General features: G+C 37.2%; 1 protein-coding gene across 8 annotated transcripts in view; it reads right to left on the bottom strand.

The window, feature by feature from the left end:
* Positions 1 to 19,374, bottom strand: part of KAT6B (lysine acetyltransferase 6B) — a 110,731-nt gene that overhangs the window by 77,221 nt on the left and 14,136 nt on the right. Inside the window, exon 3 of one of the 8 annotated variants that reach the window (XM_032115660.1) lies at positions 2,041 to 2,116. The exons of 6 other annotated variants lie outside the window; for them this stretch is intronic. In XM_032115660.1, coding sequence (XP_031971551.1) covers positions 2,041 to 2,116 — 76 coding nt within the window. Of the gene's footprint in view, positions 1 to 2,040; positions 2,117 to 12,293; positions 12,463 to 19,374 lie in introns of those variants that run through there. One more of the 8 variants, XM_032115661.1, reaches the window with a different exon arrangement.

The raw sequence follows: 19,374 nt of genomic DNA, 5'->3' as shown, positions 1-19,374 counted from the left end.
TTCTCTCTTTATTCTAGCTATGAAATATCCCTTAAAACCATCAGATTTTGAAAGTATTTAGTTTCACACTAAGAAACATTAGCTTAACCTAGAATCTTGGACATTTAGGAATAGTTCATTTCTCAGAACAACACATCTAGTAATATCGGCTTCTGACTGGATTATCTATCTTCACTACCTCCTCAGCTTCAAATTCTCAAAATATATCCATCATGCTCACACTTAGAACCTCAATATTCTTCCTCCTTGCTATTTACCCTGGATCTCCATCTTACCAAGAAGGAACATATAATCCAGTATACATATATTAACTCTTTATCTGACTGCTACCTGTACCATTATGTAAAGTATCAAACACAAAGATGAAGATAGAGCTGTCCCCACTCCTCTTTCAGCAGTAATGCTTCCAAAGACATCAACTTGCCACTCTCCATTTCCATAAAACCTACCTGTCATTTTTGCTTGAGTAGAAGTTAACTGTGTGATCCAGCCATTAAGTTCAACTTTACCAAGGGAAGATGGGCAAAGTACATCTGACTGATGCTGACTGCAGTTGCAATCTAACTGCAACCGCTTTCTATTTTTTTTTTAATGTAGGAAAACAAAAAGTAAATCAGCAAGCAAATATCCTTAACAAATGTACTATTTTCCCCCCTCTGTGGAATTGTAGCTCCAATACCAGTACTACTTCCATATATTGGACCAGACTCAGCTTAAGCATCTCTACCCAGCAGTGTGTATCCACGATGGATGTATTTCAGAATAAACTAGCACTGCTGAAAGAAGCAGAGAAAGTAGATACTTTCTATCCATACAAAACCTGTCAATCTGCCACAACACTGAAACTACTTTTTTTTTTCCTCCTGCTTATGGGAAAGATGGGGTAGTGGTTCAATCACATCCAAATCAAATAAGCCTGAGTTGAAGTCTCTGTCCTAATAGCAAAATTAGTTGCTACCTCTTGGGTCTAAGCAGCAGCCACATCTGTCTTCATGACTCCAGCACCAATTAACAGGCAGTTACCTGCAAGGTCCCAGGTCCTACCAAGAAAATGAGGCAACAGAAGAAACCTGCCAGCTTGCTGTGGTATCACTGCAATGGGCCTGGGAAATGTATTTTTAGCACATAGAGCAAGTGCAGCACATGGAGCTTCCTCAAGTGTGGTCATCAGATGGCTTCAGATACGTTCTAAGAAATCAAAATAGGAATGACTATATTAAAGGGCAATACCTTCACATACGTCCTTTGCTACAGGGAATCAACAGGCCAGGCTGTTGAAATTTCCAAGGCCATGAAATTACTGTGATTAAGCCTAGAATGGACACCTGTTCTTAAAGGACTGGACTGAGACTTCCTTTCATTTACATAAGCATGCAAGCAGCCAAGATAAGGGCCTGAACCATACTTCCAATAGTCCTCTGGAGGTGAAAAGCCTCACATCATCAGCCTTCCAAGGTAAAACCATGCAACAATAAAGTGCCAAAATTCTGCTAGCTAACATTTCAACAGCCAAAGCAGAATCTGAAGAAGATCCACAAAAACACAGAATGAAACTGAAGCTGACATCTTGCCAGAGGTTCCTAATACTAATGCACTGCTGACAGCCACTTTCTGTCACCAGTGTCCTCATACTTGGGCTACAGTTTTAGTAGAAACACAAGCTTCAGAAGAAACAGGCTACTGCACAAAACAGTGATGACAAATCAGAGAAGCAAACTCAACACTTCTTGAGCTTGACAAACCATGATCAAGCTTTCAAACTACAGAAACAATTAAAATCCCTAAAGATAAGGTGTCAATAAAATAAGTAACTATGAGGTGAAAGAACAGTTATTTTAGAATTTGTTTTCCTTTCTTCACCCACATAAGCCAAAGACCACCCACAACTACCTTCAGCAAGGTTTAAGAGGACTATGAACAGCTATTTCCTTTTAATGCCTTTGCAAAAAATCATGACTGAAGAAATGACCGTGTGTTGGATCTACTCTGGGTCATCAGTCAGTATTACTGTAATTCTTTATAATGCATGGTCAAGCTTACCCTGATCCGTTGCTTGATTCTAGAACAGAAGTGTTGAATGCATGCATCCATACGTATCATGTTTATCAACTGCATCCTAGGAATATGAAGAAAGCTGTAATATAATAACCTACACAATATAAATTCTACTACATTAAAACTATAATTACCTTACTAAATTTCGGAATAAAAGTTCTATTTTGATAGAGTGAGAAAAAGTGATTTTAATGAATTATTGTTTTGTTTGGCATAGTGAGGCATGTTTGTTTCAGCATGTGGAAGCGTTCTTGTAAGTAGATACAGTCCTTGCCAATATGTACTTTCAAGCTATACTAATACTCTTTAGCAACAAACATACAATATTTTACAACACTGTAGCTGTAAGTGTTGCTGTATTTCAGAGTGAAAATTGTTTCAAACTAATTCTGATTTTAGTATTGTTATTTAAATTATGCAGTTTATAGGATTTCTAAAACACAACCTTAACCCTGGTAAACATGACAGTCAAATAAACTGTCAAATCTGATGGCAAATTTTAACAGCAGTGCAGTTCTGTCCAGTCAGTCTTCAGGAAGTCTAACGATTTCATTAAGTCTTTGAATATACACATGGAATTAGGGAGATATGGATCTTGATGTTTTTCTCTCATTTCATTCCCAGCTTTGTGATTACATTTAATGAACAAGAACTGCTCAGGACCCCTCTCTCTCTCAGTACTACCTAGCCTATTTCATTTAGACCCCAGACACCATGCTGAAATCTACTTTGATGCTCACAGCTTATCTTTCTTCTACTCCACTGCCACCTCTTTTCACAAAAGTTTAGCTAATAGAGTGACGCTTGTTCACAACCATTGGAGCCTTTCCCTCCCACCTCTTCCTGGCGCATTCTTTTGAGAAACATGCCGAAGAAATACTGCAGGCACAAGAAGGGAAGCAGGCAAAACAAAAAACCCCACACAAACAACAACAACCAAATAAAAACTTTAAAAAGCATTCAATTTGCCTTAAACTGATGCAAGCTCTGACTTTACTGAGTCCAAAACAATATATACCACTACAGAAACAGAGCTTCCTAACCCTAAGAAAAGTTCTGGCAAGAGATGAGCTACAGTACCGTAATTGCCAGAAACCTGTAACAAACGAATGCTGAAGACACTCAAAGCAGGTATCTTCTAGAATTCCTTTTTAAACTATAATCTAGGACTAGCAACTCGCATACAAACTTCTTTTTTCTATTTATTTCATTTTTATTACTTCAGCTGATTAAGATCTTTTTAACAGCAGATACCAAGTTTTTCCACTGCAATAAAAAGCAATCCTGGCCAAGAAAAGATTTGCCCATTAGCCGCACTATCTCCACAAAGACAGCAGCCTTATTAAATTACAACTATTTGAACAAGGTCAAGCACTCAGGGTTTAATTCAAAGTGTTTCCAGGTATAATGCTGTCAGGTCAACTTAAACAAGCCAACAGAGGCTTTGAGCTTGATTAAATATTAAAACAGAATCTTTCACATCTGTTTTTACCCAAGGATGAAATTACTGTACATCACTACAACCAGCTCATTAATACACTAAACACATATCTTGCCTCAAAAGGTTACAGGAATATCAATGCTTTCAGTGTGCCTGCAGTGAAACCTACACAACTCAGCTAGAAGCGAGGTCACTGCATACTTTAGCAGGATGTCAATATTTTTTTATAAATGTAAGAGGTAATCAGTTAGTCATAGATACATTTTAAATTAAAAGATGGGAGCCTCCAGTGTAGCTAAATCAGTTGCCTTTGATCTGAACCTTTTAAATGTTCATCTTATTTTCTTTGATAGATAACTTGATAACAGGCACAAAACAGAAAGCTCGATCCAACAGTAATTATTTTTCAAACTGGAGGGCTGTCATGCCCAACTAGAAATTTGCTTTTTAAAAAAAAAAATTGCACAGCACAATTTTTAATTGAAATATAAAAAGGTCTATCAGGATCATCTATTTCAACACCTATCATTTCTAATGATACTTTGATGGCATGTTTGGGTACAGGAGAAGAGAATGCATTTGAGGATACAAGTTCTTTGACAATGATAAATACACTGTATTAACTACTCCACATGGCATCTGCAGCCCTTTAAAACACAACCAAAAAAATAGATACTCCTCTAGCATTATCTTTGTATTAGACAGGAGACATTAGTCAAATCATGTTTCCTGACTGCAATCCATAAAAAGCAGAGACAAATGAAAGTCATCTATTCAGAGAAACAGATGTACAAGACAGGACTTGGAAGGGAAGCTATGGGAAGTGTTTTGCATCTAGACCATGCTTATCCCAGATAGAAAATGGTCTGTGTATTTGTGTATGCTGAAACTGAACCTAAACATCACTTGTAAAATAAAATTTAAACAAACCTAGCAAATTTGCCACAAAACATTCAAATCTACTAGAGAGTCTTGACAGCACTCAGGGTTGGGCAGGAGGAAAACTGCTTGAATGTGTAAGTTCTTACATAATGAATAGGAGAAACCCTAACACCTCTGAAAGCCCCAGCATCTCTTTCAGGAGTCAGAACTATATATTTTAAGCACTGCTAATAAGGCATGAGATAACTTGCTTAAGACAAAATAAAATTCCAATACAACACAGTCTTCTACCACCCACTAATTTACACTTGAACAATATAATCAACTAGACCAAACTATGCTTAATGTAAAGTCAATAAATTCCTTTTTGGCTGTTGACACAAAAATCTACTGGGAATTAAACACTTGAGGAAATTAATCATTATAACACTCTGGTTCAATGCACATCTGTATTGAAATAATTTGGTCTTTAATTCACTTTATTTGTAGTTGGGTTTAAGGCAGTAAATTTGATAGAAGCAGGCCTCATTAAACAGATCTAGTTCAAACTGCTTTTCATTAAGCTTGGTGTATCCGAACAAAGTCAAAAAAGATTCATTTCTTTTCAAACAATTCTGCATTAGAAAGTAACCCAAACAAACGAAGACCATTAATACATAATATAAGAAAGGCATTTACATTTGATCTGAGCAAAAGCCAACATTAATGATCTGTTTGCTTTCAATACATTTTCTTGAGGCACAGACATACTCCTTTCCTACTGCCCACAGAAACTCACATGGACAAATAGCTGGAAGACCACCAAAATAAAGTGTCTAGAAGCTCAGGCTACTATGACAACCTCACAGCTTCCTGTTTTAAGAGTTATGTTTAATACTTTCAACACAGATGTAGTTTAGCATGGTGGCTTCCCAGATTTAGTTAGCTTGGAAATCAGCAGCAGCAACAGGTGGCTGGTGCAAAGACACCTTGGGAGACACGACATCCATGTGCTGGGAAAACCTGTGCCGAGTTACCTGACAGAAAAAAAAGTGACAGATCCAGCTAAGAGAATGATACCAACACTCCTTTCTACAGGAATTCAAAACCAGCAGCAACTCTGCAAAAGGTGGCAGCAATCACAGCTCCATATGTAGCTGCTAGGACACACTGAGCAGTTCAGCAGCCTGAGCATGTCTCCAGCTTGAAGTCTTTACCCCAGTCTCCTTCAGGACAGGGCATGGTGTCACTGCATATTACTACAGGAGCCCTAAAGTCAGCATAACACACTATAGCAACATCTGGCAAAACAGAGACAGTCACACTAAAAATGTGCTTAAAGACATGTGCAGTAACTCAAGAGCACAATGTTAATCGCCTCCACACGTATTTACCTTTCCATGCTGTTCAAGTCACAAGACAGGCAGCACATTCTATGCAAAGGAACTGTCTACTCTCAAGTAGGCACATAAGAAAAGTCCTGAATAGCATGAATAAACTGATATCTCTAGAGAAGATTTTTATTTTCTTGAAGTCACGCACATATTCTAGATAAAATAGAATATTTTTGTGATTTGAAGAGGTAAAGAACTTTACAAGTTAAGTTTTGAGCTTCCCAAGACAACACTGGGCCCTGTCCCATCCACCGCTTTCACTACACGTAGCTCGTGCCTCCATGTCCACTCCTTCAGAAACAGAAACATGCACATGTGTAATTTCAGCCTTACTATGACACACAGTACAATACCTACGCCACAACTGAGTCGTAAGTAGCAGACATGTTAAACTGGGGAGGGAATGAAGAGGGAGATAACCTAGCAAGAAATAAAAAGTATTCCTAGCAATTAAACAAAATAAAGGCACAAAAAACCCCACTCAACCTGAGCCCTTATGAAAATGTTTTCCCATTCTTCAGAACAAAAAAAAAATACCCTCCAAAGCTATTTAGTTACACTACTTCCTAATCAAGCCCAGTTATTACTAGAGTATTGGACCAAAAGAAAGAGAGAACATAAATAGCTTGCACTCCTCATAACATTTAACCTTCCATAAGGCTTAGTCTGATATACTTTTGTGGTTCCAGGATCTGAATTGGGATTTAAGTACCTAAAAATCTTTGCCCACCTCCAAAAACAAACATCACAGGGTTATTCAGGTGATGTTCAGGTGATTACCACTTATTCCATAAACAAGCACTGAACAAGCATAGTAGTGCAAAAATCATTCCTTAAGTCCCTACAACTAAAAGAAGAACCCATAATGACCAGAATGGCTCTTCTACTGAGTTTCTCCCACTCCTCATATAGCCCGGTCATATAATTACCTCACAGGTGAGGAACACACTAACACTACATTTTGCTAGTGATTTCAGAAGGCATCTAACTCATCAGTAACAAAGGTCTGGTTTACTGCAGTTGGACATGGTGCCATGACATTTGTTACAGCAACCCCACATCTTTTGGCCCAAGTATCTGCAGCTATTACCAAGTTATTCAATTAACTTGAAAAGACAAAACCTCAACACTGCTAAGTGGTTGACGGTACCTGCAGAAAGGAAGCTGCTGAGTAACAAACATTACCATTTAAAGTTTACAGTAAACAGGGTATTTTCTTCTTTCACCTTTCTTTCATTCCCTGTAGTCTTCTGGTTTTCTCTTCTATCCTCACTCAGTACTGCACCTCATTCTTCTACTTTTAAAATCAAAATCTTTAAGTCTTCACAAAACAATGAGTTTGGTACATCATTATATAAATGATGGTGGTGCAAATAAAACATTCTATATATACATTTGTGCATGAATATGTTTAAAAATAGAGTACCTCAAGGCATATAAAAATCACTTCTGAGAAAAAAAGAAAATTCTCTTCCCTGGAAGCTGTTTAAAACCGTTATTTGCATCAATTCCTGAATCGCTACTGCTAAGTGGCATTAGAATGTACAATCACACTCTACAGTTTTCTCCTCTTGAGATTTACAGTTAAACGATAAGAAAAATACTTCCTGGTTAAATTGGACAGATAATGCAATACGGCTTTTATCAAACCAATAAATATGTTATAATACACAAGCCTCTGCCCCTAGGAGACTTCCTTCTTCAGGTGCTGGCAGTCTATAAATTAGCTCATTTGTAGCACAGAAAAGCTCCATAATTAGTACCTAGTTTATCATTAAAAGCTTGCATTCACTGTATGATGTCACACACTACTGAGTCTGCCTCTCATTTACACACACAATTATTTTCTGGCATCCCAGTACAGTTGATCCCATTATTTCCTATATAATTGACCAACTTCAACAGCTGCAATTCTGCTCTCGTAAATACAGAACATATTGTAGATGGCAGGATCATAGTTATCACTCTTAAAAAAATTCTACATAACATACAAATTTGACAAAGCTTAAGATGCTTTGCCCTGCAGCCAGCAAAAGTTTGATTTAAAAAGCACTGTACAGTAATTAGATTTAAACCACAGAATTACTTAATGTACCACACTCATTGACTGGTAGAGCTTTTATTGCAATAGATTAGACTCATTACTTAAAGAGTCTGAAAAGAAGTTGAAGATCATTTACCTCTGGTACTAGAAATTAATACACTTACTACTTACTTTTGATTACAGCTGCAAATGAGACATACAGACAGAAGTTCTGGGGATCCAGGCATGCCAGATACACTCCTGGACCAATGCAGGGCAGGAAGGGTCCTAGCTGACTCAAATATCACCTAGTGACCAACATGCTAGATCCTCCTAAATCCTTCTGGGAAAACCTGGAATGCCTGCTCTTAGAATTTCTTCTACCCAAACAGCTTGAAATGGTAAGCCCCTATAGTGTAGACATGTAAGACAATAGACAATTCAGTAGAGTACCTTATTTCACATAGCCATGAGAAACTCTGAGATGTTTTCATCTATTTCTGCAAAATCTTTATATCCAAGAACAAGAAGATTTGAGAAAATACCTGTATCTTATTTAGCATAAAAACATCTCCAAGTCGGAAAGCCAAGAAGTCCTTTCTTACTGGCCCTCAACACATATGAAGAATGGTCTTAATGACCATTAATAAATCTAATGATTCATTAATCAAAGGAGAATACAGTAGTAGAAAAGACAGGACTCAACAACCTACAACTGTACTGTGCAGCAGTGTTTGCCCCTGCAAAGCAAAAGCAAAGAAAGAAAGCAAAGTTTTGGAAATCTAACATGTTGTACTGCTGTGCATATACATGGAAGACAACTTTTACAGGAAGATAGTATTTTTTTGCCCCCCTCACTTCTATCCTTTATTCTATACCACAAAAATAAATAAAACTCCTTTTATTTTTTTTTTCCACACCTTCCTTGGAATTTAATGGACAATACCTGTTAACTGCATTATACAGCTTTTTATTGTGGATTTAGGGTTTTTTTAATACCATTTGCACATCAGGTATATTCACAATGGCTTGGAATTTCAGACAATTTCAAGGATTTTTCTTCATATTACTAGGAACAACAAAAAACCCAACCCCAAAACACAAGAAAAAGCAACAAAGCAGCTTCCTGTTAGGAGGCAACAGATTCTGCCTTTTATTGTTGCACTTTAACATGTGTCACTTGTAAACCCTGACAGCCAGGACAGAAAAATCTGCTAGCACTCAGGAGATTTTCCTCCAGAGGGAATGTATTTTATCAAGGATAACACACTAGCCAAACGTCTTCAAAAGCCCTCACAGGTAGGTGCCCACCAGTACTGATGACAGTTGAAAAGCCATCTTGGGCATCTGCTGGTGTGGTTGAACTGTCTGAAGCATCTTTCCAATGAAGCCATACGATCCATGGGGAAATGGAAAAAGAGAGTAGGGAAGATTCCACCTCCAAACCTGTATACCGCATTTAAGTTTTGATTTGACATTCCTGTTTTACACCATTAAAGATACTTCAAGTTTTCAACCCACAAAAGAACGCAAATAATTTAGGTCACTATTGAGCTTGCACATGAAAATCCATACTGACCAAATTCAGGAAAACAAGATCAAGGCAAACACCTCACCCCTTTCTACAGGATGGCTGCAAGATGCGACAGCATAGCAATACAACTGAGCTGCACAGCACATAATCTTCTCCTTCCAGCCCAAAATTTTATCTATTTAAACTATTATATCATTTATCACTGTAGCAATTATGACATACGTGCATCAACCTGCAGCAAAGTCTTACAGCAAAAGAACAATACTTTAATCATAAGGAATTACAATTTCAATAAGGTCTAACTGATGAGGAAGAAACTGACCTTTGTGGTAGAAAGTTAGGCAAAAAATAGGAAGTCTGTAGCACTCCATTAAAAATATTTGAATATTTGTGTTCAAGACAAAAATTCAAACGAAACAACCTCGAGAAAAATGTATTCTTTACACACAGATCAGGCAGCTAGTGAAGCTAGTCTTCAGAGTCCTGTAATCAGTGACTACAAAATGAATTCCAAGGTAGTTATGAACATACATTAGCTAAGTCCACATGCTGATAAAGCTAAGGATAACAGTATGGTCCTCTATATAGAAAGGTTACTTTTCAACTTGTTATATCACGGAGGAGAGTCAGGATCGTCTTAAATCAGGTACATTTCAGGCATTAAAGAGAAGAAAACAACAGTACTACAGAAGTGCTTCTGCAGCACAAATAAGGCTACTCAATTCCAAATAATGTGCTATTAACAAAATTCCATCATTCTTTATTTGTTTGCAGAACAGCTCTTTCTTGTAATCTAGGTAAGAACCTTTCCATCTTCAAACAGAGCATCTGCATGATACCTCTCAAGACAGATTCTCCAAAGTCAGAATAATTAAGCATCAAATTAAGCCCTAAAAAACTGTCTTCACTACATTCACTTGGTCTTTTGATTCTACTCTAATGGATTATCTATTTAATTTAGTCAGAATTTAATCCGATGTTACAAGTCACGATCAAAGAAAGATTATTTTAATCCAGCTATAAAAGCTTGAGCTCTTGAGCTAACACACTAGATAGACCTATTCTCAAGCTTCACCTGTGCTACTACACTAGCACTGCAGATCCTGAAGCACAAAATACCATAGGAAGAGACTGATGCGTCCTGATTTAAGACTTTGGAAACTTAAACAGCACATTAAGCCTGCGTTTTCTACTCAGTTTACATCAGTCAAGAAATAGGAACACACATGGTCAGGGTCTCAAGCCAGCTGGATTTTTTAAGATGTGAACTGATGGTGGAAGGGTAAGCAGGTGGGAAAAGGTAGGGCCAGTGAAACAGATGAAAAAGAAAGCATTTTTTTCGTCCTTCAGCAGATGAACAGTCTAACACTTCCCATGTATGTTTCTCATTTTCCCAAATTACTGTAGGCACCAAATATTAAAATATTAAACTCTGCAAAAGAACCTAATAGAGATTACATGACAGGAAACAGCATGAACTATACTCTGTCCTATACCACAACGGCAAACTCAAACCATAGTTGGCTTTTTCCTTCCCCTAATTATGAGCAGCCAAACCACAAAACCTATGTTAAGATCTTATCAGTTAAGGTTCCCTCATGGGAAAAGTTCAGAAACAGCTGTACAATGAACCACTGCTCAGCTTCAAGTTTCTGAAATAGTCACAAATTAAAAAGAATTAAATCTGTCAATTTTGACACAATATTTGGGCCTCTTCCATCACTTGAGATATTTGTATTAGTGACTTCCTAATTAACACTTTCAAGAAGCATTCAAAGCAAAACAAAACTAACAAAAAAACGCCACAGTACACTGGTTTTACTGATACCGGTATCACCTCAAAAGTACAGAGTCTGAATATAAACTGGTAATTTGAGCAAAACAACCCAGAGAATGTAGCTGAATTGTATGTCATGTGAACAGGTTTTCTATAGATTATACATTACTGCCTCTTACTTTCATAACAGGACGCTTGTTAAAATCCTCTATTGAAGCTGCTAATGAAGTATTGACTACAGCTTTTCACTCAAACTGTACACTGATGAGGCTAAACAACCAACATCATTCACAAAAAATACCTTAAATGTACTTCTCCTAAATTGGCATAAAATATATTTAAAAAAACATTTTTTTGAATCAATATGAAACCCCTCTGTGTTTTGCTATTGTTTTCACTAAGTGGGTTATCCATTCTAGATTATGCTGCTCTTACACAAGCCTGAAAGAGCACATCTAAGAAACAAAAAAACAAGCATAGAGCATAAATAACCCACCTCTCTTCTGTGGTACTAACCACAGCAGGAAAAAGTGCTGGTGGCATAGGCTGTATCAAATGGAGCTGTGATGGGATTTAATAGATCTACTAATAAAAAAAAATTTTGTAGACTAATTATTTACTGGTTTGTGAATATAAATGAGTTAAAACTGCAAATGAAATATAAACATTACTTTCTTGTAGCGCTACTTTAAAAATTCTTAGGAAAACTGGTATTTTTACCTGTATATAAAAGTCAGCATATCAACAGAGTATAGGAGAACAAATGCACCTTCACAGAGCTCTTAACAAGCAAGAGCTGCTGTCTTAGTTTGAAAGGCAGTTCTAAGTCATGCTTCCCTGTTGCTGTTTTGTTTGTATTAAAACACTTGTCATTGTACCTCTGCTAATATCAGCCCCAATTAAGAATTTAATTACTCCCTTACTGGCTTTATAGTCTAACAGCTCATTTTCAATGAAGAGTGATATATGATAATATGCAATATTCCCTGCGGTACCTCCACCCAGTAAACTCCTTCCGAGAAAACTGTTTAAATTTAATATTACAAACTCAAGGGTCTTTTCTCCAACTATAGCACTTAGCAATATTTAACTGAAAAGGTGTCCAAAAGCAAGCACCCTTTATCACAGGACTTCAAAAGATCAGAGGTGAAGCTAGATCACATAACTGAGTAACTTTCCGAGTTGTTACAAGTATGTACCAGGCTTACCTGTGCCATTTTGGGCTAGCTTGTAACAGCAGCAACAAACAGCAGTGCTGTAACCCAGGCTGTCATTTTCAACTCTGATACTGGAAGCTGTACTTTTGAAGTCATCATGCAACCTGCCTTATCTCCATCCTTATCTCCAGTGAGGCCACAGTCCCCTCACAAGTGAAAGATACCACTGCAGGAGCTATTATATTTTGGTCTGCTTTGCCTGAAGAAAGAATTAATATCAGTTTACCTTAGTCATGCAATATATTCTAGGGAAAGTTGCTAAGAGATTAAAGACTTAATTTTCATATATAATATTATGTAATAGTTTTAACACTGAGGCAATCTTACAGATGTTAAGCAGACCATTCTTTAAAGCTATTTCTCTATGACAATATCTCACATTTTTCTATCATTAACTTTCAAAACACAAACCAGGTCACAAAAGCAATCTGTTTGATACTAAACAGAAGTAGAGAGGAATTATTGGAAACGTACTAGAGTTAGATGTCAGCATTTCAGTAAACTAAAAGGCAAGGGGGAAAAAAAAATCCATAAAAATTTCCACTAGGTACAAGAGCAGAGCAATTTCTTCAGTCTGAGAAGCTATTTCAAACATCTATGGCTGGATGTACTTCACTAAGTGTGTTAGCACTGTCTTCAGAAATGGAAACCAATTTGCTTATTAGGGCAAAAATATATTGGGGGTAATGAAACAAATATGAAGTTACTTCCTTTTTACATAATTTCAAAGATGTATCATTTGCCTGTGGAATCATTTGACTTTTTCTACAGCAGAAAAAACACTTCAGCTCCTGGGCTTGAGAATATCATATCCCATTAGCTTTATGTAACAAAATTCATTCAACGTAGATTAATTTCTAAATTCTACACCCCAAATACTGATTCTTAATCAGCTTTTTCATTATAATCCTAGCATTAAGATAGAATTTCTAGGTTTTGAACACTATAGTTTCAGCACAAACTGCCGAACACTTCCTGGAACTGCATGGAAAATGGTCAACTGTTTATTGGTAGAAGTCTAATCAGTGTATGATGTGGGTTGAAAGGAAATTAAGAACCCTTTAAGACATTATATACTTGATAAAAAAATGAATCCCCCAAAACTTTCAGGAATGAAGTCAAAGTTACACTTAAATAGGGCAGGGAAGATGAACCTAAACTGCCCCTGAAAAACATTTTCCTACAACATGCATTAGACACCAATCCTTAAACACAGGGTATATATGAAGAAGTGTCTATTACCCCCTCCTATATAGCAAGGTATGAAAATATATCTCTTTATATAGAACTGATAGAACACGATTATCAAGTTCATAAATACATTTATTTTGGATTACACTTATTAGTGTGCACCTGATCTATGGGAGTATATTTAAGTCATAGTTTGATTCATATTTTACCCACTGTATTTCTGAAGCAACTGAAATGTTCTCAGAACAACTCACTTTCAGATCCTCACAAAACAGAATTTTCTTGGACAAAGCTATATTGATCTGAAGACTGTAACTGTTTTTTTAAAAAGTCTGTAAACACTAAATCCAGAAATGTTTTCCGCAATCCAAGAACTTTAAGCTTCATCTGGGGAATGCTCCGATTCCTTCCGCAATCCCTTTCCAAAATAATTCTAAAAGCTAAATACTTCAAATCTTGAAAACAGTCTTTAATAAAATTCTGCATACTAATTTGTTTTCTAAAGGATGGGGAAACAATTTTACATGGACGCTTTAATGTGACCGTGAACTATGACTTTTAGATATACTCCCATAGATTAGGTGCACACTCATAAGTGTAATCCAAAATAAATGTATTTAGGAACTTGATAATCATCAGATTGCTTAAACTATATTTGAGGCAAGTCTAATCAGGCAGAAACAAGACTTACTCCCCTTGGCAACACTTTAACAACTTGAAGAAAGGCAGAGTTTTCAAAATTTGAAAAGATAAATAAGCATGTGGGGACAACAAAGTTGAAAAACTCAGTGTAGTTAAAATGTCGAAGACAGTTCTCACCCTAGTAAGACACCAATGCTTTAAAGATAGTATTAAATAAGAAATTCTTACAGTAGTCCAACGCTCAGTACCTGGAACGGGACTAAACACCCTTTAGCATAATCTTTGTATTCACTAAATCCAGAATTCAACAGTAGAGCAGCTGCTCAGTGCCTGGTCTGCAGAATTCAATGAATGACAAAAGTTACCTTAATTCAATGAGATAATCAGCACACATTTACCCTCTACCAAGAGTTTTCCAACCATCTGCAAGGCGGCAGAGCTGACTGCCTATAAAACAACTGGTAGCATGCTGACATGTCCTCACATCACTCATGTCAATGAAAATTTATCTCTTAGCAACAGCTAAAAGAAGTTGAACTTCCAGAAATATTTTAGATGCATCACGAGCCAACAATTTCTTCATAAGTGATTTTGATTGCTGCTGATCTCCAAACAGATGTCTACTCTAATTGGTAAAATTTATTAAATACATACCTGAAATAAGAAAAAGTCAAGCTGTCATGCCCTAAGAAAGCAGTAACAATGGGAGCCGTTCTAGCTGTGCACATAAAAGACAAAAGCTAACCTTATTTGAAGCTGCTGGTCTCACAATACCAGTAACAGTGAAGTAAAAATGCATGTGTTGTGGGGAAAGGAATTTGCTATTAAGGTTGCTGTCAGAAACTGAAAGCTAAGACAAGTCACTACGATAAATATTTTTGACAGGAAAAGCAAAATAAGAGATTCAATGCTAATACCACTTAGCTACTAAAACTATTTTATGATTCTCTTCCCTGCTACATGGGAGCAAATAAAAAAATTTAAGGCATTAATCTTTACAAGTAAATTCCATATAAAAGCTCTGATAAAATTAGAAATACACTTGTTTTAGCAAAACTCATCTGCATTAGCAAAATATCAAGCAAATTAAAATTTTACCACCAGACAGAGATCAGGAAATGGAAAAAGTTTGTTCTCAGCTATATTACAAAGTCTTCTCTAGAAAACAAGTCATGCAGAGGTCTCTTCAAAATACATCCAAAGACAATATTGAGAAAGAAACAATATAAATCATTCAGATTCTGATTCACGTTAGCAGATAATGCACAGTTTTGCTTTCTTCCATCACTAGTGTTTTCCAGGAGACATAAACCAAAATCTGTCAATCCTAAGATGAATAGAAGCCACATCTATTTATTTCAAATCACAGGCAGAATTGAGGTGTCATCTTGAATTCAGAGCAGTATAGGAAGTTGGGAACACAGAGAAAGATTCCTCCAGTACTTTATTAATCCAAATAAAAGACTCCTACCATCCATCTCATGTTCAGATCAGAAAAGACTCCTGCAACTCTCCACTGAAAGACTGAAAACATGCCTGCAAGAAGAGCAGCTAGTCACTGGTTTTTAAACACAGTGCACAAATCCATAAAGCAAAAACAACTGCCCATCATCACAAACTCCAAATGGCAAAGCCCAGAACTTATTGAACACAAGTACCAATAAGTGTATGGCAGACAAGCATGTCAAGTGACCCAACAAGTGAAATTCTTTGAACAGAAAGCCACAGAGCAAGTCACTGGCTTCTCAGAGAGGACAAGCTCCAGTACTTTTGCATGTAGCTAAAACATACATGTACAAGCACAGGAGCAGATCATCCCTACAGACACTCAGCATGTGCTGCTACCCTGAGAACCCACCCTGCATGTGGTTTGAGTAATTTCTCGACTGATTTATCTATAAATTTCAGACCTTCAGAAAACATCTGTAACATCCAAAAGCCTGCTTTCCTAGATCAGCAGAATGCATGCCAAACATATCAAAATAAATGCACTGGGTTTACTCTACAACTTTTCAATATTAAAGCAGATTCATATTCGCAAAACAGCATTAACAAGTTTTTTGTGACTGTCCTGGGGTTTTGAATGTAAAAACATTCAGTTTTTACAACTGGATAACGGGGAAAGGGAAGAAAACTAGACAGTTCGAGGCAGAGCAAAAATATTCAGACCAGAAAATACCACGTTTATGTATAACCCCATTGTTTATTACATTAACCTCTGTGTTTATATTTATAAACTGACTGATAACCAAATACTTACTTGCAGGAGTCAATGCACTGTCCTCTTCCTCTACCATTAATAGATTCTTGTTAAACTGACTCCTACAGCAGGCATACTAGCATTCAGAGGTCAAAAGAAAAAAATCAAAGTAGGAAATGAAAGCTGAGTATCTTTAAATTTGGAACAGAAGGGAGGGATACAGCAGCCTTCATAAGCACAGAACTTGTTAACTAGATACTATTAAGTTCAATGATCATAACAGAACTTTCTTTGGTCTTAAGAATCTTTTCAGGCTCAAACACTAACTTTTTCATCACCCATTTAACTGTATTTTTGTATAATGTCTTTGCTAACTACTGCTCATTATCCACTAAATGCTAAGCATTTTAAAGAATTCCACGCTACTTGCAAGTTAGGTATTACTCACATTTTTACCAGTTCGGTTGCTCAGGACCTTGCCTGTTACAGCTCTGATCACCTCTGAGGATGGAGATTCCATTGCCACTCCGAGTCCCTGTTCCATGTCTCTCCATCCTCATTTTAAAGGATTTTGTCCTTCATCTATCTTCAATTTCTCTTGATGCAGCTTGTGCCAGTTACCTCTCATTAGCTTGCCATCTGAAAAATAGCAGCCTCCATCTTCACTATAATCACCCAATGTGTAGTGCTGAAAGAGGTGCTCTAACACAACAGTCCCACACATCTATGGCAATTTTATCTTGACTGTACTCCTTTCAACTGTTACGTGTAAATACTTCCTGCTGCCTAGGGAAGTATTGGAATCACTATCCCTGGAAGCGTTCACAAAACATACAGATGCAGCCCTTGGGAACATGGTTTAATGGTGAACATAGCAGTGCTATGTTAACAGTTGGACTCACTGATCTTTGAGGTCTTTTCCACCCTAAATAATTCTATGATTCTCCTTATTCATTAGTTAAGAACTGCCTGTACTCTATGTCTGAAACACGGGTGCCACTGACATTTGTCTTTTATTGAGCCAAATGCAAACATTGCTAGTTAGTGTTGCCACGGATACATGGACATTACACAAAAATTACTTCTTAAAACTACAGTCACTCATCTGCACCATTTTGGAAAAACAGATGTGAAATTGAAGCCAACTTCAAAATACCACCAGTGATGAAATTAACTCCTGAAGAGCATGTGGAAAACGTGTGGCAAACTCACCATAGCTTAAAGCTAGCTCTACTTCTATTCCTAGATGAGAAAACATCAACCATGCCTACCAGACACCTCTGCTGAGGTCATACAGAGCTTTTTTCCTGTGCCAGAGCTCTGCTTGTAATTAAAACCAGAAGTCTCAAGCCTGCGCCACCTAGGACTGCATTAATTGGTAACTTCTGGACTGTACCACCACAACCACGAGGGGAGAAAAATGGGACTCTGTCCCTCTAGACCCCAAAAACTTGACAAAGCAGAAATTTGTGCACACTAGCTAGTACTGTAGTGACAAGGCACAAGAGTAGACAATTTACAAGTCTGCAGTTTCCCTCACCACATGGGATTTTTCCTTATGCAACATCTTCTCTACAGCACAACCTGAAGTCACAATAATCCATACAAACCTAGAACTAAGTGCAGCAGCCCTGGAGCTGCCTACACAGGCATCCCTGTAACAGGTCACACCCACTCATTTCAAGAAGGCTGGCTGTGCCTGCAAATTCAAAACTTCAAGCTCTTCACAAAGAACCTGGAGAGGAAAAAAAAAAACCACGGAAAAATCTATGTGACACCAGTAATAATTTTCCTCAATGAGGGATATAAGAAGATTGGGAAAAACAACAATAAATACAAGCAATATTGCAACTGAAGGAAATCACACTGGTTTAGAAGTTGATGTGTTCCTTTCCAGGTAACCACAAAGGACAGCAGTAGACCAGTCAGCTAAGGGATGCCTGATCTGATGCGCCATCATGTTCAAAATTCTACAGCCACCATTTGAGCCCTAAAACTGTTGTTCCAGTACACAACAGCACTCCATCCACTTGGTTCCATAAAGTCCTAGTGTCCTGACTTGAAACAGGCCCTCAAATCATGGATCTGTCCTTATATCCAGGCGAACATAGTCCTGAATACAGAGAGCCAAGACCCATAAATGGATTCAAAGTTCTAAAAACCTTTAATACCTGTTGATCTTTTCTTAATGCTAGCTTGAAATTCTTTCAAAAGTGAGTCTTTTGCCATTTCCAACTACCAAATTGGAAAACTGTGGTTAATTAGCAGTTAATCTATATCTGAGATCTTTCTTAATAAAAAAAAAAATAACATGTCAAATATAGCAGACAACTTCAACTGCAAGTAATCAGGGTTTTTCATCACATGTTTTACAATAAAGTTCCTGCAACAACAGGAAACAATATGGAATTGCTATCCTGTTCCAACTGACACGGAAAAAATACCCAAGAGTCAAGACCATCACTATTATTGAACATGGAAAAGCAAAGACACTTTCAACAGGTAAGAAAACAGCACTGAGAAAATACGCTAGGTAGTTCTCCTTATATCTAAGGCAGCCTTCTGGTATTTCTATGTTTTAGAAGGAATCTTGACAAAGGAGATATCCATGCATTGACTAGTTGAAGAAAAATTAATCTGGGAGGAAAAATGCAGAATAAAACCTCTAACCATAGTTTAGGAGTCAAATGTCACTGCCGGTTAAGCCAGAGGAGTTCACAGAAAACAGCATAGATGAATAAACACCAACAGAATTGCTGGAACTACACAGGATTTCTTTAACTCACTGCTGTCAGTTTCACTACAGGACTCACCACAGAACACCACACCAATTAATTTTGAAGGGAAACAACCAAAAGAATCAAATTTTAGCAAGCCTTAGGATTAAACAGCCTGCAGTATAAGGTTTGGAATCACTCCTTGCAGTAAACAAGAACCACAGGCACATCATGCAGAACTATGTTCAGAATATCCAGCTTGGGGGAAAAAAAAGATGAGTAGGGTCTTCCCTCATGGTTCTATAGGCTACTGCAAATATGA

This window comes from Corvus moneduloides, chromosome 8 (assembly GCF_009650955.1).
Source record: "Corvus moneduloides isolate bCorMon1 chromosome 8, bCorMon1.pri, whole genome shotgun sequence".
Lineage (NCBI taxonomy): Eukaryota > Metazoa > Chordata > Aves > Passeriformes > Corvidae > Corvus > Corvus moneduloides.
This window is presented reverse-complemented; position numbering and strand designations above follow the sequence as displayed.